The 22,800-nt window shown below is 55.0% G+C and overlaps 1 protein-coding gene across 1 annotated transcript in view; it reads left to right on the top strand.

Moving 5' to 3' along the window:
* Positions 1 to 9,006: 9,006 nt before the first annotated feature.
* The window catches only part of MN1 (MN1 proto-oncogene, transcriptional regulator), a 62,170-nt gene continuing 48,376 nt past the window's right edge, over positions 9,007 to 22,800 (top strand). The window contains exon 1 of the mRNA XM_016938877.4: positions 9,007 to 22,767. Coding sequence (XP_016794366.1) covers positions 18,972 to 22,767 — 3,796 coding nt within the window. The 5' untranslated portion in view covers positions 9,007 to 18,971. The remainder of the gene's footprint in view (positions 22,768 to 22,800) is intronic.

Below are 22,800 nucleotides of genomic sequence, written 5' to 3'. Positions count from 1 at the left end.
TGCGCTGTGCGCTTCTGTCAAACCCTCTGCAGGCTTCCCCCAGCGGCCCAAGGTCAAGGTGAGTATGGGGTTCTGTCAGGAATTTGTCTTAGCAGTGAGGACCCCAGAGTCTCCAGAAGGGAGCTTGTCAAACCAACTTGAAGGGCCTGGTGTTCCTGAGACGTATTTCCATCAGGCAGGTGAGCCAGGCTCTTCGGCTGCCTTCGTATACGCCTGTAACTGCCAGGAGACACTCAAATGCCTGTGCCAGAGGATCCACATTTCTCTGGGGATCCCAGGCCCCGTGGAGACACGTCTGTAGCTAAGACGTTCAGAGAGGGCATGGCCCCTTCTCGCTGTTCAAACCCAGGCCTTTTCTATGTGAGTGTAGAGGTAACCCCGTGCTCTAATCACCTCCAGTGCAAAATTAGATTCTGCTGAACTTCGAGTACTTCTTGGGTAGTTGTCTTTGGTTGGAGGAGTCATGCCTGATATTTCTCCTTCTGGGGGTTGGAAGAAGATGGTTTTGATTTTCTGAGACTAAAGGATCTCACAACTGGAGGTCAGGAGGTCGGTTCCAGCCTCGGTGGGGAGTTGTTTCTAGCTTGCTTTGTGATCCTGGGAAGCCTTCTCGACTCTGAACTTCATCTTCCTTATGGTGCTTTGTTCTGGCCAGAGTATTAGAGGGATCCAGGAAGGAGAATGTGGTCTCAGCTTGTTCTTTCAGCCCATGCCACATACTATAGAAATATGATTGTCACCACCCAGAGCTGGACCTCATCTTCTTCGGGCAAAACTATAATTGCATGTGGATTTTTTTTTTTTAGACAGGGTCTCTGCTGGAGTGCCGTGGCATAATCATAGCTCACTGCAGCCTCAGCCTCCTGGGCTCAAGTGATCCTCCCATCTAAGCCTCCTGAGTAGCTGAGGAGCTGGGAGCATGGGTGCATACCACCACATATATATATATATATATATTTTTTTTTTTTTTTTGAGACAGAGTCTCGCTCTGTAGCCTAGGCTGAGTGCAGTGGCGTCATCTTGGCTCACTGCAGCCTCCGCCTCTTGGGTTCAAGCAATTCTCCTGCCTCAGCCTCCTGAGTAGCTGGGATTACAGGCGCCTGCCACCATGCCTGGCTAATTTATTTTTGTATTTTCAGTAGAGACAGGGTTTCACCTGTTGGCCAGGCTGGTCATGAACCCCTGACCTCAAGTGATCTGCCTGCCTCGGCCTCCCAAAGTGCTGGCCCCAGCCACGATATATATTTTTTTTATTAAAAAAAATTTTTTTTTGTAGACATGAAGTCTCACCATGTTGCTTAGGCTGGTCTCAAACTCCTGGGCTCAAGTGATCCTCCCACCTCAGCCTCCTGAGTAGCGGGGATTGTTACAGGTGCACCACTGTGCCTGGCTAATTTTTATTTTTAGTAAAGAAGAGGTGGTACATGCCTGTAATCCCAACAACTGGGGAGGCTGAGGCAAGAGAATTGCTTGAACCCAGGAGGCAGAGGTTGCAGTGAGCCAGGATCGTGCCACTGCACTCCAGCCTGGGTGACAGAGCGAGACTCCATCTCAGGAAAAGAAAAGAAAAGAAAAAGAATCAAGGTGTGCTGAGTTGACTAGTTTACCCTGAAAACTCACATCCACTTGGACCCTGTGAATGTGACCCTTTTTTGATAATAGAGCCTTTATAGATGCAATCACATTAAAATGTGGTCATATTGGATTAGGGTGGGACATAAATCCAATATGACTGGCGCCCTTAGAAGAAGAGGAAGATTTGAATACAGGGACACACAGGAGGACACCACATGAAGACAAAGGCAGGGATTGGAAGGATGCCTCCACAAGCTCAGGAAAGTCAAAGGTTACTGGGAGCCACCAGAAGCTGGAAGAGGTGCGGAAAACTCTCCCCTAGAGCCCAGGAGAGAGCAAGCTTCTGCTCCCACCTTGATTGCAGAAGTCTGGTCTCCAGGACTGAGAAAATAAAGTTTTGTTGTTTTAAGCCACCAAGCAGGAGGTCACTACCCGTCCTGTTTCAGCTGCTCAAAGATGATTTTTTTCTATGTGACATAGTGTTGAGACTGATGGAAAGAGAATGGCTTAGAGAAAAGAAGGAAGGAAGGAGGGAGGGAGGAAGTGAGGAAGAGAAGGAAGAAAGGAGGAGGAAAGAGAGGGAAGGAAGGGAGGGAGGGAAGGGAAGGAAAAGGGGGAGAAAGAGAAAAGGAAGAAAGGAAGAAGGGAAAAAAGGAGGGAGGAAGGGAGGGAAGGAGGGAGAGAGAGAGGAAGGAAGGAGGAAAGGAAAGAAAAAAGGATCAGAAGAGGGAGGAGGGAGGGAAAGAAGGAAGGAAGGGAAGGAAGGGAAGGAAAAGAGGAGAAAGAAAAAGAAAGGAAGGAAGGAAGGAGGGAAAGGAGGAAGGAAGAAAGAAAGGAGGGAGAGAGGAAAAGCAGGATGTGTGAAATATCGCAATCCGCTCTTGAGAGGGTTAGCTCTGGGAGGGGTGGGGCCTTGTCAATTCCATTCACTGATGTCTCTCCAGAGCCTAGAACTGAGCTAAGCAAAGCAGGGCCCACAGTAGATGCTACCTGCGTATTTACTGAATGGATGGATGAATGAACGGAGGTCACTTCTCCTTAATCTTCAGAGGCTTCCTTTGGTCAACAAGTCCTGCAAACCTGGCCCTGCCACCACCCCGGGCTTCTCTGATTGCCCTCAGCTCCTGAACTTTCCACACTCCTTTCTGCCTCAGGACCTTTGCATGCCATTCTCTGCCTTTAACACCACTTCTCTGTTTTTCTGTTTTTTTCCCTTAGTTAATTTCTATTTGTTCACCCCAGTGCCCTAGTTTTAGTCAGACTCTTTCATTGAAGGCACTTACTGTCTTTTTCCCTTTAAGGACCTTAGGGGCTTGATCTCTTTGTCATTTTATACTGGTGGTGAGCATGTCACGTTCATACCTGTCTCCTCTGGACTGTGAGTCCATAGGAGGCTGAGACCACGCCTGCTTTAACCCATTATCATATTCCTGGTGCCTGGCACATAGTAGGTGCTCAGTTAAAGTCTGTTGAAATAAATTGTCATTTGCAGCAGTCCTAACCTTAGCTCTTCCTCTCTGGGAGCCTCAATTTCCCCAATGGCAAGGGCTTACTAGAACCCAGTTTGCATGGTTCCTGGGAAGTCACTTCATGCTTAGCCCAGGGGTGGTCTGGATGTGTAGTTAGGGCTGTGTGAGACCTTCCCCTCCCAAGGGGAGGAAGGGCTGGAAGGGATCCTTCTGGTTCTTTCCTTCAGGGGGTGTTGTGAATGCAGGTGCTGGGTTGCCTGGGGCCATGCAGGGCTGTGTGCTCCTGCCTCCCCTCCAACTCCACTGGGTTTGCTGCCCTTCTCCAACCTGCACCCATCCCCCACACCTGCCTCTTCTCTGCATCTTCCTGCCTCTTGGCCAGTGAGTGTATCTAGGTCATGTATGACCTTTTTCTTCCATGCAAACTAGAGTGAGGACCAGTTCTCCCATCCCAGCCTGCCAAACAGGAAACCAGGAGCCATCTGGGGCTCTTCCCTGTTGGCATGCTCTTCCACTGCCTAGAATGCCTTCCCTGCTTCTCCTGCAACACTCTACTGGGGTGTCACCTCCTCGAGGAAGCTGGCCCTGACTCCCTTCCTCTCCAGGGTCTCCTCTCAGCTCCTGCAGGCCTAGAACTTCCCTCACACAGGCTTTCAGCATCTGCCCCGTGTTTATCGCCCCAGACTGAGCAGGGCTGGCCTGGCACACAGTAGGGCTCATGAAGCCTTTGCGGGGTGAGGAAGAACTTCACTCCTCTCAAGTCCTGGGTGCTGTGACCACACAGCCTCACAGGACAACGGGAGGCAGCAAAGAGGCCAGGCTCAGAGTCAGACAGAACTTTCGGGCCTCAGTCTTCCTGTCTATAAAATGGGTGCTGTGAGGATTCAAGAAGAGAAAGATCCGTAAAGATCAAGATACAGGACCCACTGTCCTGCTCACCTTTGAATTTCCATGGGTTTCACTGTGCCTGGCACATAGTAAGTGCTCAGTAAATAGTTTTTATAATTGAGGCAACAATTTTATGAAAATTTACTGCCCAGCACATAGTAGGTGCTCAAGACATTTATTGCATGGATTAGTCAATATCTATAAAGCACTTAGCCTGGCATATAGACAGTGCTTAATAAATGACTATGGTTAATATTATTGTGTGTGTGTGTGTGTGTGTTTGTTTATTTTATTTTGTTTTTTTCTGAGATAGAGTCTTGCTCTGTTGCCCAGGCTGGAGTGCAGTGGTACAATCTCAGCTCACTATAACCTCTGCCTCCTGGGTTCAAGCGATTCTTGTGCCTCAGCTTCCTGAGTAGCTGGGATTACAGGCACCTGCCACCACGCCTGGCTAATTTTTGTATTTTTAGCAGAGATAAGGTTTCACCATGTTGGCCAGGCTGGTCTTGAACTCCTGACCTCAAGTGATCTGCCCGCCTTAGCCTCCCAAAGTACTGGGATTACAGGCGTGCACCATGGCACTGTGCCAAATATTACTGTTATTATTATTATTTTGAGACAGAGTCTCACTCTGTCACCCAGGCTGGAGTGCAGTGGTGTGATCTCGGCTCACTGCAACCTCTGCCTCCTGGGTTCATGCCATTCTCCTGTCTCAGCCTCCCGAGTAGCTGGGACTACAGGTGCCCATCACCATGCCCAGCTAATTTTTTATATTTTTAGTAGAGACAGGGTTTCACCGTGTTAGCCTGGCTGGTCTCGATCTCCTGACCTTGTGATCCACCCGCCTCGGCCTCCCAAAGTGCTGGGATTACAGGCGTGAGCCACTGCACCTGGCCTACTGTTATTATTAAAGGAAATGGAGGCCCTGAGAGGAGAAGTGACCTGCCCAAGCTCACATAGCTGGGGCTTGAAATCAGGGTGAATCCAAATCTGGGACCGCTGGACTTCATCTGCCTCTTGATCATTTCTGGAAAATACTGAGTACTTACTATATGTCAGGCACTGAGCCTGGCACCTTGGGAGCACAAAGGAAAATGAGACACAGCCCCTGCCCCTGGTGAGCTTGTAGTCCAGTTTTGGCAATAAACAGGTAAGCGTGAGGTTAGACTACAAGGAGAAGCTTGCGGCGCATTATAAGTCAGCAGCACGAAGGGGCCTGGGTGCAGAGAGGAGAGGATGTCACCCTGCCCGAGGTCATCAGGCTTCTGAGGCTCCGTGACTCCTGAGCACAGTGTTTTTAAGAATTAGTGGGCCTTAGGCTGGGCGCGGTGGCTCACGCCTGTAATCCCAGCACTTTGGGAGGCTGAAGTGGGTGGATCACGAAGTCAGGAGTTCGAGACCAGCGTGGCCAACATGGTGAAACCCTGTCTCTACTAAAGATACAAAAACTTAGCCGGGCATGGTGATGCACACCTGTAATCCCAGCTACTCGGGAGGCTGAGGCAGGAGAATTGTGTGAACCCAGGAGGTGGAGGTTGCAGTGAGCCGAGATAGTGCCATTGCACTCCAGCCTGGGCAACAGGGTGAGGCTCCATCTCAAAAAAAAAAAAAAAAAAAAGAATTAGTGGGTCTTGGGCTGTGTGTGGTGGCTCACGCTTATAATCCCAGCACTTTGGGAGGCCAAGGCGGGCAGATCACCTGAGGTCAGGAATTTGAGACCAGTGTGGCCAACATGGCAAAACCCCGTCTCTACTAAAAATACAAAAATTAGCTGGGTGTGGTGGCAGGTGCCTGTAATCCCAGCTACTTGGGAGGCTAAGGCAGGAGAATCAGTTGAGCCCAGGCAGCAGAGGGTGCAGTGAGCCAGGATTGCACCAGTGCCCTCCAGCCTGGACAACAGAGCGAGACTCCATCTTAAAAAAAAAAAAAAATTAGTGGGTCTTGATTCAAAGAAGTTGGAAATATATTTTTCACAAATGCAGTAATTCACACATAATGAAACAAAAGTTTCACTAGATAATTGTTGTAATATAAGGTGTACTTACTTGTATAGCTTAAGTTTTGTTTTATTGTGGTAAAATATACATAACATAAAATGTATCACTTTACCCATCTTTAAGTGCTCAGTACAGTAGCATTAAGTACCACCACATTGTTGTGTAGCCATTACTGCTATTCATCCGCAGAACTTTTTCATCATCCCAAACAGAAACTGCACCCATGAAACACTAACTCCCTATTCCGTGATACCCCGTCCCCTGGTAAACTTTAATTCTACTTTCTGTTTCTATGAGTCTTCTCCTAGTTACTTCACGTTAGTGGAATCACCCACTGTCTTTTTGTGTCTGGATTCTTTCTTTCTTTCTTTTTTTAGACGGAGTTTCACTCTTGTTGCCCAGGCTGGAGTGCAATGGTGCGATCTCGGCTCACCACAACCTCTGCCTCCTGTGTTCAAGTGATTCTCCTGCCTCAGCCTCCTGAGTAGCTGGGATTACAGGTACGCACCACCACGCCCAGCTAATTTTGTATTTTTAGTAGAGATGGGGTTTCTCCATGTTGGTCACGCTGGTCTCGAACTCCCAACCTTAGGCGATCCACCCACCTCAGCCTCCCAAAGTGCTAGGATTACAGGCATGAGCCACCGTGCCCGGCCTGGATTATTTCATTTGGCATAATGTCTTCAATGTTCATCCATGTTGTAGCATGAGTCAGAATTTCATTTCTTTCTTTTTTTCTTTTTTCTTGTTTTTGAGACAGGGTATTGCTCTGTTACCCAGGCTGGAGTTCAGTGATATGATCATAGCTACTGCAGCCTCTACTCCCTGGGCTTGAGACATCCTCCCACCTCAGCCTCCTGAGTAGCTGGGACCACAGGCATGTGCTACCATGTCTGGCTATATTTTTAATTCTTTTGTAGAGACAGGGTCTCCCTATGTTGCTCAGGCTGGTCTCAAATATCTGGGCTTAAGCGATCCTCCTGCCTCAGCCTCCCAAAGTGCTGGGATTACAAGCCTGTGCCTGTCTAGAATTTCATTTCTTTTTGTGGCTGATGAGTATTCCATTGTATGTGTATACCACACTCCCTAAATGGCTTTTTAATCTATAAATTGGTCACAATCTGCAGTTTGAAAAGTACTAAGTAGGGCCTTGCAGGATGAATAGGAGTTCATAAGACTGGACTGCAAGGGCCCTTCACTCCTTCATTCGGAAAATGAATGAAATGCAAACAGAAGTGGCCAAAACCAGGAAGAACCCCTGCTGGTTGGGTGCTCCTGATGGAGTGGGGTGGACTGAGATTCATTAAGGATCCCAGAAGATAACACTGCTGGATGTTGCGCTACCCAGACCTTGGGGGTAAGAGAGCATTCCAGTGCCGGGATTATCTGGTAGGAGTTGCCGGGGGCGGCGGGGGGCATTTCCCTGAGGATGTGGCGGCTGTGCTGAGGTGCGGCTGTGCCTTCACTGAGCAAAAAGCCCTCCAGCCATGGGCACAACCCCTGCCAGGGCCTGTGATGGGAGAAGGTGAGAAGGGCACAGTAGGGGCCAGTGCAGCTCTGGTGGAGGGACTGGGGCAGGCATGGCAAGGTCACCCGGGCTGGGCATGCAGGGCCTTGCACACTGCAGTGAGGAATTTGATCTTTATTCTCAAAAGATAGATCCACTGAATGTTCTAAGGATATGAGTGAAGGGCTGTCTGTGACCTGACTTTATCAGGTTTAGAGCCCAGCTGCTGCCCAGGTCGGGAGAGCGGTGGCCAGGGCCAGGAAGGGAGGGATAAAATGGGCAGAGATTTCAACAGACCTGGGAGTGGGCTGAATCAGTGTGGGCACTTTGTGCGTGTGTGTGTGCATGTGGACACAGGTGTGCATGAGTGCATGTACATGTGTGTGCACACCCAGCAAGCATTCAAGTTAGGGGAGCGTCCCCAGGCCTCCCTCTCTCCACCTGAGCCAAGAAGGTGCAGCGGACACGCTGATGACCAGGGTGACTCCATGCCTGGTGATACTCCCCTCCTCCAGGCCTGACCTCTGGAGCATCACTGGGTCCCGGTGCCTCTTGCTCCCACTCTCTCCCAGCTCCCTGTGATTTAAGAGGCATTTTCCTTTTGGGTGATATAGATTCCAAAATGCTGCATCCATCTCCTGGGCTTGGTGAGGCCGGCCTGTCTGAGTTATAGCAGATTGCTTTCTGCGCAGGGAAGGGGGGTGGAGGACACTGGTTTGCTCTTAACGCTCTCTGGGCTCGGAACATTTGAGCAAACATTCCTGGCCGCTTTGGAAGTTTGGAAACCCAGATGAGCTCATCGGAGCCAGAGGTGGGGGCAGCTGGCGCCTGCAGCCTGCCTGGAGCTCACCAGGTGGCCGGGTGGCAAATGTCGGAGGCTGGCAGCTAAGCCTCAGCTGGGGTGGAGGTGGCCAAGAGAGGGTGGGGCCTGCACAGCTGGGGCCTGGCCCAGAGAACCCAGGGTGAGTCCTCTCTCTACTCAGCGCTCCTTTTCCTTGCTGTCAGGGCCTTGGCGTGACAAGGCCTCCGGACCGGACCGGAGCCAGGAGTCTCAGGACCATGCAGCCAGGGTCTGAGGGGAGACCAAAGAGAGCAGGCACCTCATCAATTCAGGGCTGACCCGCAGGGAGCCACCCGCCCTGCAGGGGCCTGGCTCCATGTAGTAGCTGCCGTTTATTGAGTGTTAACTACGTGCTAAGTGCTCTGTGCTTGTTCACCCCCTAACAACTCCAGAGAAGATTATCCTCCTCATTTGACAAATGGGGAAACTGAGGCTCAAGGAGGTAAAGGGAATATGTGCAGTCGAGCCTGAGGCTGACCCTGTTCGCCTCCAAACCGCACTGCCTTCCTGCTATGCACACAACAACAATTAAATGAAGAGCTGGTAACACTGTCACAGGGCGAACGGTGATGATTTGTGAACGTTTCCAAGAATCTGATCAAATAAGCACATTACTCACTGCCTCTGGGCTCTGTTTCCTAGTTGGGTGGGAAGGGCCATTCAAAGCCCATCAGCCCCGTTGTCGTCCACTTTACAATCCCTTAGACAGTGTGACTGATAGTGGGGGTGGGAGGTGGGGTGTCTGAGGGTTCCCTGGGGGTTCCGTTTGTTTCCTTCCTGAGCCCTTTGGGCAATAAGTGTGGGATCTTCTTTTGGAGGAACTCTCCCCAAGCTCCTTCTCAAAGTGGTGTCCTGCCTCTAGGTTCCCGTCCATTAAATGGGCACACATCTATTCCTGCAGTACAATTGGTGCGAGAATTAGAAATAATCTATGGAAAGGAGTCCATCTTATGGTGAGTGCTCAGAGATGGGAGGCTGCTTTCCTCCTATCCTGGATCTCTGGAGGATGTCAGCAAGGCACCCCCCATTTCTTGCACTGGAGCACACTTCCAGGGAGCCTTAGAGAGGAGGTGCCTCTACTCGCCTCCCAGGGATGGCGTGTGACTGCTGTGCTTAACCTACACCATTTCATTCCGTCCTCACGTATGTCCTTTGCTGTAGGTACTGCTGGAAACTGATTTTACAGATGAGGAAACTGAGGCACAGAGAAGGGAATGATCCACTCAAGGTCACAGATCTCAGATCTGTGTGATGCTCTAAGCCACCCCAGCACACCCCTCTGTAAGGAAAGTGAAGAGGAATGGGGCGCTGTAGAGCAAACAGGGACGCACCTGCCACATGCCGGCTGCCGTCGCTGCTGACACATGGAGGAGCTTGGCTGCAGACTCCAGCTGCACACAGGGCTCCTTCCTGGAAGATAAGCTCAGCCTGGGTCTTGGCATTGGGGGTGGTTCCTTCCAGTACTTGCTCCTTACCTCAGTGGAGACAGGGCATGCAGCCATGGGTGTCTGAGAGGGTGGGGGACAGGAGATGCAGGTGACAATCGACAGTGTGATTTGAAAGGTGTCGGCTAATGACTGGTCCATCCAAAGTTTTCCCATCATAGATGCTTATTTTGTTCTGTTTATGAGGCTGGCTTTCCAGCGAGGTTCTCGGTGGTAATGAGCCCACATTGCTGATGGCCGCAGGGAGGGAAAATGAAGAGGTGGGGAGGGAGGGGCTTGTGAGCATGCTAAATAGGTTTGTTGAATAACCTGCTGAACTTTTGCATTTTCTGACTAATTGTGTGGTATGTGACGCTTTATGAGTGATGGCTGTTTTTTTTTTTTTTTTCCTCCTTTTTTTGCTGAATAGGGACTTTTTCAAGGGGAGGCTAACTGGGCCCTGGAGTCGCTGGGGCCTCCGTTCCAGCCTGTGGGGCTGGTTTGAGTTATTTTGGGAGCAGGGCCTGGGTTCAGCATACTTCGCTTAGAGAATGGAAAATAGAAGCTCATAGCTGGATGCCGTCTGGGGAAGAGAAACCCACGTAGATGGAGACATTGGCAGGATGGCTCTAGGACCCTACGTATCCGAGTATGAAACCAGGCCCTGCCATGCAGTCGCGATGTGGCTTTGAACACGTCGTTCTTGTACCAATCAGAGCCTCCATTCCAGAGGATAATGGAGATGCTTACTTCCTAGGGTTGCTTTCTGGATTCAGTGAGGTCTAAGAGAGCTTCTGTGTTCAGAAAAGGGGAGGTTTGTAGCATCGTTCCAATTCATGCTTTCAAGCAAGTGTCTCATTTCTGATCCTCCATGTCACAAGCTAAGCGTGTTGCTGTGCGGTTGAGATACTGGCTCTGGCTCTGAGCTAGACTCATGAAAATGGAGCGTCCCCGGGAAGGTTGAGTTGTCCAGGAGATCTGGAGGCTAGCGGCAAGCTATGGAGCCTCAGCCCCATGTGTCTGGTACCTGGGAAGTTGAAATGCCCTATGGTGGCCACAGCTCTTCTCCTGAGCAGGTAGCCCTGCCAGGCCAAGTGCGCTGGGGATACTTCTTGTTCCAGGTATCTTTTGAGGGGAAATTCAGTAGTTCCCTATACTGAAACCTTGTGATCAGACCCCAGAGACCTCAGGGGAGCAGCGAAGTAAAACAATAGAGAAAGCAGGGACCCCTCTTTAGGGCTGGGACTCTCCAGGGGCTTAGACCCAGGGCCAGGCATCAGAACTGTGGGCAAGGCGTCCTCTTTCCAGATGGTAGCCCTGGGTTTGAGAAAGGGAGAATCTTTGTGACTGATACGTGGGCTAATGGTGAAGTTGTGCTAGGCCTGGTTTGAGTTCTGGCTCTGACTCTTACTTGCCGTGTGACCTAAGGCAAGCTCCTTCACCTCTCTGTGCCTCAGTTTTCACTTTTATAAAATGGAAAAAGAATAGAACCTACCTCACAGGGTAGCTATGTAATATACTAACACTATAAAATATACTGTACATATATAATTTATATAAGTTATATAGTGGGGACTGGGTGCTTTCTCACACTTTTGCGTCCCTCACACGCTTGGAGACAGGTCGGGGGTGGTGATACTGGGCTTTGAATCTAGGAGATCTGGCTCTCATTTAGAAATGCCCCTAAACCTACCCCAACTGAGAAATGGGCAGGAGGTCCTGCTCCGCAGAGAGCAGCATCTATAATCACTGAACCAAGAGGGGACTCTTGTCTGTGCACGGGCCTGAGATGGAAGAGGCAGCAGGCACGGTCCTGCTCTGTGCTGGCTGCTTGGGTACAGACCTTAGACTTCCCCTCTCCCAAGCCCTGTTTCCAAGGAAACCAGGTAAAGATGGCTCCTGGGGCCACAGTGAAGGCAAAGAAAAGGGAGACCCTCAGGTCTCCAGGGATATTTAAAACTCACCTTGGACAATGTCTCTTGGTCTTGCTTTAAACCTTTCCATAGCTCCCCAGAACAATGTCCAAACTTTCCCACCCGGCCTTGAGGTCCTCCTGATCCTGCCCCTTCCTCATACTGCTCTAAACTCACTTCTGCTTGAACCTTCCTGCACCCCGTCTAACATGATTACTCCTCTTGGAAAGTCCTGTGACCCTATTTGGTTGTCAAACTCCTATTCTACTTTCAAAACCCAACATTGGGAATCCTTCTCTATTATCCCTCCTTCCTGGCAGTTATTTTATCCCTTACAGGTGTGTAATGTAGTCGTTTCACATCAAATAGTAGGTTTCCTTTGATCTGGCTTGAAGGCTGGGACTGTGTCTGCTACATTTTTTCTTGAGTTCCTAGACCAGGCCCTGGGATATTATAAGCATTTGGTATGTACATAATGAACAGATCGAGGAGAGACCCCGAAAGACAGACATTGTGTGTAGCAAGATAGACGAGGTGCTGTTGCTTGGCAAACAGCAGACTATAGCTCCATGAGGGTCTCATGTCTTCTGACTCTAGTCATCTGCCCTCTCCTCTGTCCCGGTCATAGCTGGGGCTTCCTGGGATTGTGGTTCTGTTCTGCATCTCCCCGCATCCAAACACAGAAGAAATAATCATGGTCATAAGAGGGGCTGCCATTTAATGAATGTCTGTCCTGTGCCGTGCTCTGTTCCACTCTGAAAGCATTGTCTCCAGTCCCTATGCTGTATATCAACTGGCCTTCATGTCTCTTTCCAACAGGGGAAACTGAGGTTCAGAGAAAAAACTATTTTGCTTAAGGTCACGCAGCTCATAAGTGGTGAAGACAAGACTTGAATCTGAGTCTGTAATGCCCAAATCCTTGACCTTTCCACCACTGGCCCACTGGAGAGGCCTGTTCTGCCGACCCCAGGTGTCCGGAGAAGTAGCTTCCCCTCCAGTCCTTCTAGGAACATTGCCTGCAAGAAGGGCTTGAGCTTCTGTGGTCCCGGTGAGTTTCCAAGCTCCAAAGGATACGGGGGTTAGAGGAAGAAGGCTAAGGATATTGCTGTATGTGTGTATGTGTGTGTGTGTGTTTGTACTAGTTTCTCATGTTTGTGTGGGTGAGGGAGACACTGAGAATAATATGAATCATAATTTTGATAATATTTGGTAATAATCACAGTGGTAATAAAGGTTGCTAACACTTCTTGGCACTTACCATGTCCCCTGCACTGTGCTAAGTGTTTTACCTGAACGATCACATTCAGGTAGAGCAGGCCGTGGTTAAGAGACAGGCGTCAGCGTCAGGGAGATTAGAATCTCAGCTCTGCCATTGTTTGACTTTGGGAAAGTCCCTTGACTTTCTCGATCTCCTCATCTGTAGAATGGGTTCTGAGTCCCCACTTCATGGCGTTGCCGTGAGGATGACCATGGGTATAATGCACAAAGCACCAGCCTGACACGGAAGGAGCCTTCCATGTCCTGAAGCCAGTGGGCAGACTTGTCCACTATGGGGAGGGGTGTGTGTGTGTGTGTGTGCATGCTGACATCCCCACACTATGGAGGGGTGTGTGTGTGAGTACATGGATGCTGACATCCACACACTATGGAGGGGTGTGTGTGTGTGTGCTGACATAGCCACACGCTATGGAGGTGTATATGTGTGTGTGTGTGTGTGTGCTGACATAGCCACACACTATGGAGGTGTATATGTGTGTGTGTGCTGACATAGCCACACACTATGGAGGTGTGTGTGTGTGTGTGTGTGCTGACATAGCCACACACTATGGAGGTGTATATGTGTGTGTGTGCTGACATAGCCACACACTATGGAGGTGTGTGTGTGCTGACATCCCCACACTATGGAGGGGTGTGTGTGTGAGTACATGGATGCTGACATCCACACACTTTGGAGGGGTGTGTGTGTGTGCTGACATAGCCACACACTATGGAGGTGTATATGTGTGTGTGTGCTGACATAGCCACACACTATGGAGGTGTATATGTGTGTGTGTGTGTGTGCTGACATAGCCACACACTATGGAGGTGTATATGTGTGTGTGTGTGCTGACATAGCCACACGCTATGGAGGTGTATATGTGTGTGTGTGTGTGCTGACATAGCCACACACTATGGAGGTGTATATGTGTGTGTGTGTGTGTGTGTGTGCTGACATAGCCACACACTATGGAGGTGTATGTGTGTGTGTGTGCTGACATCCACACATTATGGAGGTGTACGTGTGTGTGTGTTGACAGCTACACACTATGGAGGTGTATGTGTGAGTGTGTGTATAAGTACATGGATGCTGACATCCACACACTATGGAGGGGTGTGTGTGTATGTGCTAACATAGCCACACGCTATGTAGGTGTATATGTGTGTGTGTGCTGACATCCACACACTATGGAGGGGTGTGTGTGTGTGTGAGTACGTGTATGCTGATATTGCTCTGTGCATGTGAGTGCATGTGTTTGCTGACACAGCCACACACTATGGAGGTAAGTGTGTACATGTGTCTGTGCTGGTGTTGGGGGCCAACGGGGCAGGCACGAAGGCTGTGTGTCTCCTGGGTGACGGGTATTGGGTGTGGGTTGCTTTGTGTTTCTATAGAGTGAGAGTTCACTGGTGGGCTGCAGGCTGAGGCTCCTGGGGTAGCTGAGGTGTGCCAGGCTCTCCATATCAGCGGTGAGTGCTCTGGGGGCCATCCCAGGCAGTTCCCCACTTGTCACCAGCTTAAAACATCCCTCTCCAGCTCTGGGGCCCCATCCAGCTGTGTCTCCTCCTTCCCTTGCCCAGAGGGCCTCCTCTGGCCGTTGCCAGCACACTCAGTGCCCCCGGAGGGGGACCTGGGGAGGGAGGAGGATGGAGAAAGCCCTGGCGGGTGGAGGGCCCTGAGGCTCCTGCTGCTCCCGGCTGTGCGCCTGCGGGGACTTTGAATTCATCTGAGCGCTAGGGGGCAATGTGTCTGTTCCAAAGAAACACTGCGGGACCTTGCGGGCGAAAGCACACACAGGCACACGCAGGGGCGCCCACACTGTGGAGGCGCACACGCCGGCGCATACACGGGCACAGATGGGCACAGGCTGTGAGGCACACGCCCTCACACTCGCAGAAAAAACAGACACACTGGAGCAGAGATACAGGCATGCAAGGGGTGAGGCAGCTGCACACACACAGGTACAAACGCAGTGGCTCACACACACAGAAATGCGGGGTTGGGGGACAGACAGAGAACATGCACCAAGACCCCCAAAGATCCATGCACGAACGCCGACGCAGGCATGGACAGAAACACACGCAGATGCCCCGCCACCCGCATACAAGCAAAGGCACAAAATGCAGACGTGTGCCACACACCCGCACAACATTTGCAGTGTTAAAGAAAGGTGACCGAGACACACATCCTGAACAGAAACTCCGCCAGGCCCAAACACTCCCTTCTTTCAGCCACTCACACACCTTGTGGAGCTAACTCTTGGAAACAGCCCCAGAAAAATACTCCCACACCCCCCCTCCCTGGAGCACACGGAATTATTCCACAGGAAACCTGCCCAGGTGTGCTGGAGACCCCCGCCCAGTCCTGTGTGAAGTCATGCCTCAGCTCTGCAGACGCCCCCATCCGGGTCTCCCCAGACGACAGGCCTGTGAGCCATTCTTCCCACCCTCCTGGCCCACCCCCAGGCACCAGACAGGTCCCCACTTTTCCCTATTTCCTCCAGACACAGAAACACAGGCGGCTCATAGGTGCCTCAGGAGACACCCATAGTCGAGAGCAGACTGAGTATGTGACCCAGTATCTTGGACTATGCCCAGGCCTTTGCCCATGTGGGGGCCTCTTCCTCACAACCAGGTTTTCCTATTGCCTCCCGCTTTTTGTCCAGGAGGTTCAAGATCCCCCCTGCTCTGTCTCGGGAGCCCCAGAGCCCCAGAGCCCCAGGGTCCTAGGCCCCGGGGCGGGGGAGGGGGGTGTCACTGGAGGGCCTACCCAAGCCTTTATTTCTTTGTGCCTAAATCAGCAAAGCCTCAGTCTTTTCTCTGGCTCTCACTTCCCTGTCACTTTGCTAAGTAATAATTTCCATGTCCAATTCCATTTCTTTTCTAGTTCTGAAACCTCTAAGCTATCAGCAAGAGGATAGTTCACATGAAAACTAATTACACAAAATCAATATTTAATCACAGACCAACAACCTGATCCTGCAGAAAAATCCTTTAAAAACTCCACCGCCCTGTACAAATACTTCTTCCCTATGCTTATTTATGGACCTCATTTTTGATGGGGGTAATTTTCATTTTTAATTTCAAAAAAGAAAAAATATATATGTCTGTAAACTTCCACAACAGGAAGGCCCCGGGAAAGGTCTTGGATCTGAGCTTGCTCTGGCTGAGTTTTAAAGTTGTTGGTTTTTCTTGTTTGTTTATTTTTAATTAAAAATTTTTTTGGGCGGGGGGCAATTTCTTAGGAATTCTGCCGCTACCCCAAAGTTGAGCCCATTTCCCCCCACCCCCCGGCATGTCGGTTCTGGCATACTTAGCACTGCCTTCCTAGCCGCAACTCCGGGGAGCAATGAATCTGCGCGTACGACATGGTAACTTTTTAACTCCGGCCCGCGAGGGTAGAGTGCTTAATCTAAGGTTTTTAAATAAAAAGGGCTCAGGGGTCGGTTTTATTATAACGTTTATTTCATTTCAGATTTCATGCGTAATTTAGCAAACGCTAGACAGACTCGGGCGATAAACACTTTCTTTTGTGGGGGGGAAAGGCATTTTCATACACCACGCTTAATTTTATTTAGATTTAATAGCGATATCAGGGGCACTTCAAAGAAAGTTCTTTTTTCGCCCTTCTCCTAAGAATGCGAATCTGCTAGCAAAATCGCCTCGTGCTATTTTATGGCAAGGAAAATTAAAGGCCTTCTCCCCCCTCCTTCCCTACACACACTTTAGGGAGGAACACACACACACACACACGCATGCACACACACACGCACGCACGCAGGCGCGCGCACACGCACACAGGCGCACAGAATAAACACCCCTATCCTCCATCACCTCTAACTTCCAACTTCTAATTGCAAGATAGATTTCAGCCTCTGTGGGGATCAGGACGATCTAAACATTTTAACTAAGATTATTGGGATAAATATTTCATAAAGAGCAGGGCAGATATTAAATTACTCCTATTGATTTTAGTATCACAGCCCAATTCCATTCCTCGGCCTCTTCAGTTTAATTGATCTCTTAAGGAGGCCAACTTCGCACCCGCAGAGGGCCTGGGTCTTGGACCGGGTGGCCCAGGGCAAGGTGTGCGGCCCGGCGGGTGCGCCCTCTTCGTGCGTGTCTTCTCGGGGTTCCCAGCCGCCTCGCAAGTCGCTCCGGTTACTGGGCTCAACCGATGTGCTCCCCCATAAAGTGGCTGAGTGACTGTGACTCCTTGGAGCCCACGCCGGCCGGTGAGAACCGGGAACCCCAGGCAGTGGGGAAGGGGAACAATTGTGAGCGCCCTAGTGACGGAGGAGTGAGCAAGCTCCCAGTTCTCTCGAGGAGAACCCTAACTTCGAGGTTCCCCGTCTGCTTTACCCTCCAAGAAAATCCCAGGGCCGGCTAACTTGGGCGCCGCTAGCGGAGAACGGAGTGTTCACCCCGGAGCCGAAGTGCAGTAGACACTTAGCGACTTTCCGTGGCGAGTCCAGGGTCTTTGCCTGGCGACCTCATTGTCTGAGCGCCCCGTACCGCTCACCGCCCACCTCCCCGCCCCCTGCCCACCCGGTGGGTCTCTCTCCAGTTGGGGGTGGGGAGTTGGGAACAGTGTGAATGGGAAGGGGGTGAACAAAGCCAAGCTCCCGCCATTCTCCTCCGCCTGCACCCTCTCCAGCTCGATGCGCCCGGAGGCCGGGGCGCGCCCCCAGCGCACTGACGCCGGACCCCGAGGAGAGGCGGGCGCAGGGGACCCCAGAGCTGGGGTAGTGCGGGTTCGTGGCGGGGGCTTCGTCAGCTAGGACCCCGGACCACCTTAAGAGCGAGCCCCGCCCCGGGCCCGGAACTTGGGCGGCGCTGATTGGTGCAAATGTAATGGCTGAAATTGATTGCTGAAATGCAAAACTTGTTGCTGCTTCTCCCGGCGCTGGGCGAGAGGCAGACACAGAGAGGGGAGCCGAGACCCTCGGAACGCCCCACGCAGAGCCCCCCCGCTAGTCGGGAGAGGGGTGCGCAGACCCCCCAGAGCTGCCCCCGCGCCCCCCTCCCCCCATTCCGGGCTCTGAGAGCGCAGCGGGAACGCCTTAGCCTGCTCGCCCGGCGTGGCCCCCCGACCCGCGTACGCCCCCCTCCCTCAGGTCCGAGAGGGACTCGCGAAGCACCTCAGCGCGGAGGCAGGGAACCGGAGCCTTGGAGCGACCCAACCCCTCGTCTCGCTGCCCTCCCGCGCCTGCAACGGTGCGCGGAGACTCCGGCGAACTCAGACACCCAACGGCGGAGAACAGAAGCGGCAGGCGGCGGACGTGGCCGCGAAGCTGCGCGCCGGGCGCAGCGCACCCGCTGCCGAGCAGAGGAGCCGCGCCTTTCCCCGACCCTCGTCTCCAGCCCCCGGCGCCTGCCGCCTCGCAGCCCCTCTGCGTCCTCAGCTCGGGGGCCGGCACCGGCGATGCCGAGCGGAGCCTCCAGTCCTCCGACCCGCTGAAGAAGCAGCAGCCGCTCGCCCGGAGCCTACGGGGATTGTGCGAGCGGATCGTGCTCGGTGGAGGCTCGGGCTGCGGGGCGCGGGGACTCCGGGGGGCGGGGGGAGGGACCGCTCTGTCGGTGCCCGGCGCTAGCCGCGGCTTTGAAGGGTCTCCCTCCCCTGCCCTTAGCAGCTCTGCCACGGACTCCGGGAGGCTGCGGGCGGCGTCCTGGGGGCTCCCCAGCAGACCCAATCGGACTTGAGAAGGTGATCGCTCTGCTCTCCCAACCCCCTTCCCTCCCCATTCCCCCCACTTAACTTTTTGTCTCCGTTCATCCGCGGCTTCGTCCCCTCCCCGCAGACCCACCCGCGGCTGTGACAACCGCCCGGGGCATGGGCCCCCCAACACGGCTCCTAGAGGCCCCGCGGCCTCGCAAGATGTGAGAGGCCCTCCCCGGGCAGAATCGGAGCTTCGGGAGAGGAGCTGATACCCCGCCCCCCGTCCCTCACATCAGGCGGGGTGGAGGTGCGCGCTGAGCCCCCGCGGTGCTGAGCGTCCCGGAGCGCCCAATCCTGGGCTGGAACGAGTAGCTGGCCGGAGGCGCGCCGCGGAGAGCCGGCTGTCATGCCCTATTGATCCCCCTCTGCCCCCCGCCAAGTATGTTTGGGCTGGACCAATTCGAGCCCCAGATCAACAGCAGGAACGCTGGCCAGGGCGAGAGGAACTTTAACGAGACCGGACTGAGCATGAACACCCACTTTAAGGCCCCGGCTTTCCACACTGGGGGGCCCCCTGGCCCTGTGGATCCTGCTATGAGCGCGCTGGGCGAACCCCCGATCTTGGGCATGAACATGGAGCCCTACGGCTTCCACGCGCGCGGCCACTCGGAGTTGCACGCAGGGGGGCTGCAAGCGCAGCCTGTGCACGGCTTCTTTGGCGGCCAGCAGCCTCACCACGGCCACCCGGGAAGTCATCATCCCCACCAGCATCACCCCCACTTTGGGGGCAACTTCGGTGGCCCAGACCCCGGGGCCTCGTGCCTGCACGGGGGTCGCCTGCTCGGCTACGGCGGCGCAGCCGGAGGCCTGGGCAGCCAGCCGCCCTTCGCCGAGGGCTATGAGCACATGGCGGAGAGCCAGGGGCCTGAGAGCTTCGGCCCGCAGCGACCGGGGAACCTCCCGGACTTCCACAGTTCAGGTGCCTCCGGCCACGCCGTGCCGGCCCCATGCCTGCCGCTGGACCAGAGCCCTAACCGAGCCGCCTCCTTCCACGGCCTGCCGTCCTCCAGCGGCTCCGATTCCCACAGTCTGGAGCCACGGAGGGTGACGAACCAAGGAGCCGTCGACTCGCTGGAATACAATTACCCGGGCGAGGCGCCCTCGGGACATTTTGACATGTTTTCGCCCTCTGACTCCGAAGGGCAGCTGCCTCATTATGCAGCGGGTCGCCAGGTTCCCGGGGGCGCTTTCCCGGGCGCCTCGGCCATGCCCAGAGCTGCGGGCATGGTGGGCTTGTCCAAAATGCACGCCCAGCCACCGCAGCAGCAGCCCCAGCAGCAGCAGCAGCAGCAGCAGCAGCCCCAGCAGCAGCAGCAGCAGCATGGTGTGTTCTTTGAGAGGTTCGGTGGGGCCAGAAAGATGCCTGTGGGTCTGGAGCCCTCAGTGGGCTCCAGGCACCCGTTAATGCAGCCTCCCCAGCAGGCCCCGCCACCCCCTCAGCAGCAGCCCCCGCAGCAGCCGCCACAGCAGCAGCCGCCGCCGCCACCCGGGCTTCTAGTCCGACAAAATTCGTGCCCGCCTGCGCTCCCTCGGCCCCAGCAGGGCGAGGCGGGCACGCCCAGCGGCGGCCTGCAGGACGGAGGCCCCATGCTGCCCAGCCAGCACGCGCAATTCGAGTATCCCATCCACCGGCTGGAGAACCGGAGCATGCACCCTTATTCCGAGCCTGTTTTCAGCATGCAGCATCCTCCTCCGCAGCAGGCGCCCAACCAGCGGCTGCAGCATTTCGACGCGCCCCCCTACATGAACGTGGCCAAGAGGCCGCGCTTCGACTTTCCGGGCAGCGCGGGAGTGGACCGCTGCGCTTCGTGGAACGGCAGCATGCACAACGGCGCTCTGGATAATCACCTCTCCCCTTCCGCCTACCCAGGCCTACCCGGCGAGTTCACACCGCCTGTGCCCGACAGCTTCCCTTCGGGGCCGCCCCTGCAGCATCCGGCCCCGGACCACCAGTCCCTGCAGCAGCAGCAGCAGCAGCAACAGCAGCAACAGCAGCAGCAGCAACAGCAACAGCAACAGCAACAGCAGCAGCAGCAGCAGCAGCAGCGCCAAAACGCGGCCCTCATGATTAAGCAGATGGCGTCGCGGAATCAGCAGCAGCGGCTGCGCCAGCCCAACCTGGCTCAGCTAGGCCACCCCGGGGACGTGGGCCAGGGCGGCCTGGTGCATGGCGGCCCGGTGGGCGGCTTGGCCCAGCCGAACTTTGAGCGCGAAGGCGGCAGCACGGGCGCCGGGCGTCTGGGCACCTTCGAGCAGCAGGCGCCGCACTTGGCGCAAGAGAGCGCGTGGTTCTCAGGTCCGCATCCGCCGCCCGGAGACCTGCTGCCCCGTAGGATGGGCGGCTCGGGTCTGCCCGCTGACTGTGGCCCGCACGACCCCAGCCTGGCGCCACCTCCTCCGCCTGGTGGCTCGGGGGTGCTGTTCCGGGGCCCTCTGCAGGAGCCGATGAGGATGCCCGGAGAGGGCCACGTGCCCGCGCTGCCTTCACCGGGCCTGCAGTTCGGGGGCAGTCTGGGAGGCCTGGGTCAGCTGCAGTCGCCCGGGGCGGGCGTGGGGCTCCCCAGCGCTGCTTCGGAGCGCCGGCCCCCGCCGCCGGACTTTGCTACGTCTGCGCTCGGGGGCCAGCCGGGCTTTCCGTTTGGTGCAGCCGGCCGGCAGGCCACGCCGCACAGCGGTCCAGGCGTGAACTCTCCCCCCAGCGCGGGAGGAGGCGGTGGCAGCTCTGGTGGCGGCGGTGGCGGGGGTGCCTACCCGCCGCAGCCTGATTTCCAGCCCAGCCAGCGCACCTCGGCCAGTAAATTGGGCGCGCTCTCGCTGGGCTCCTTCAACAAGCCCAGCTCCAAGGACAACCTGTTCGGCCAGAGCTGCCTGGCTGCGCTCTCCACCGCTTGCCAGAACATGATCGCCAGCCTCGGGGCCCCCAACCTCAACGTGACCTTCAACAAGAAGAACCCGCCAGAGGGCAAGAGGAAACTGAGCCAGAACGAGACCGACGGCGCGGCAGTGGCCGGCAACCCGGGCTCGGATTACTTCCCAGGAGGGACTGCTCCTGGGGCCCCAGGACCCGGAGGCCCGTCCGGGACCAGTAGCAGCGGCTCCAAAGCCTCGGGGCCGCCCAACCCGTCAGCCCAGGGGGACGGCACCAGCCTCTCCCCCAACTACACCCTGGAATCCACGTCGGGGAATGATGGCAAGCCGGTCCCCGGGGGCGGCGGCCGGGGACGGGGTCGCAGAAAAAGGGACAGTGGTCACGTGAGCCCTGGCACCTTCTTTGACAAGTACTCGGCGGCTCCGGACAGCGGGGGCGCACCTGGGGTGAGCCCAGGGCAGCAGCAAGCGTCAGGCGCAGCCGTCGGGGGAAGCTCCGCAGGCGAGACGCGCGGGGCACCGACGCCCCACGAAAAGGCGCTCACGTCGCCATCCTGGGGGAAGGGGGCTGAGTTGCTCCTGGGGGAACAGCCGGACCTCATTGGGTCCCTGGACGGCGGGGCCAAGTCGGACAGTAGTTCGCCAAACGTGGGTGAGTTCGCCTCGGACGAGGTGAGCACGAGCTACGCCAATGAGGACGAGGTGTCGTCCAGCTCTGACAACCCCCAGGCACTAGTTAAAGCGAGCAGGAGTCCCCTGGTGACCGGCTCGCCCAAACTCCCTCCCCGTGGGGTAGGCGCCGGGGAACACGGACCGAAGGCGCCCCCGCCCGCCCTCGGCCTGGGTATCATGTCTAACTCTACCTCGACCCCTGACAGCTACGGCGGCGGTGGGGGCCCGGGCCATCCGGGCACTCCGGGCCTGGAGCAGGTCCGCACCCCGACGAGCAGCAGCGGCGCCCCGCCACCCGACGAGATCCACCCCCTGGAGATCCTTCAGGCGCAGATCCAGCTACAGAGGCAGCAGTTCAGCATCTCCGAGGACCAGCCTCTGGGGCTGAAGGGTGGCAAGAAGGGTGAGTGCGCCGTCGGGGCCTCAGGGGCGCAGAATGGCGACAGCGAGCTGGGCAGCTGCTGCTCCGAGGCGGTCAAGAGCGCCATGAGCACCATTGACCTGGACTCGCTGATGGCAGAGCACAGCGCTGCCTGGTACATGCCCGCTGACAAGGCCCTGGTGGACAGCGCGGACGACGACAAGACGTTGGCGCCCTGGGAGAAGGCCAAACCCCAGAACCCCAACAGCAAAGAAGGTATATGCACACCCGTTTTCCTCTCACTTCCCG

This window comes from Pan troglodytes, chromosome 23 (genome assembly GCF_028858775.2).
Source record: "Pan troglodytes isolate AG18354 chromosome 23, NHGRI_mPanTro3-v2.0_pri, whole genome shotgun sequence".
In the NCBI taxonomy this organism is placed as follows: Eukaryota; Metazoa; Chordata; class Mammalia; order Primates; family Hominidae; genus Pan; species Pan troglodytes.
The sequence above is the reverse complement of the archived record's forward strand: the minus strand, read 5'-3'. Positions and strand labels throughout refer to the sequence as shown.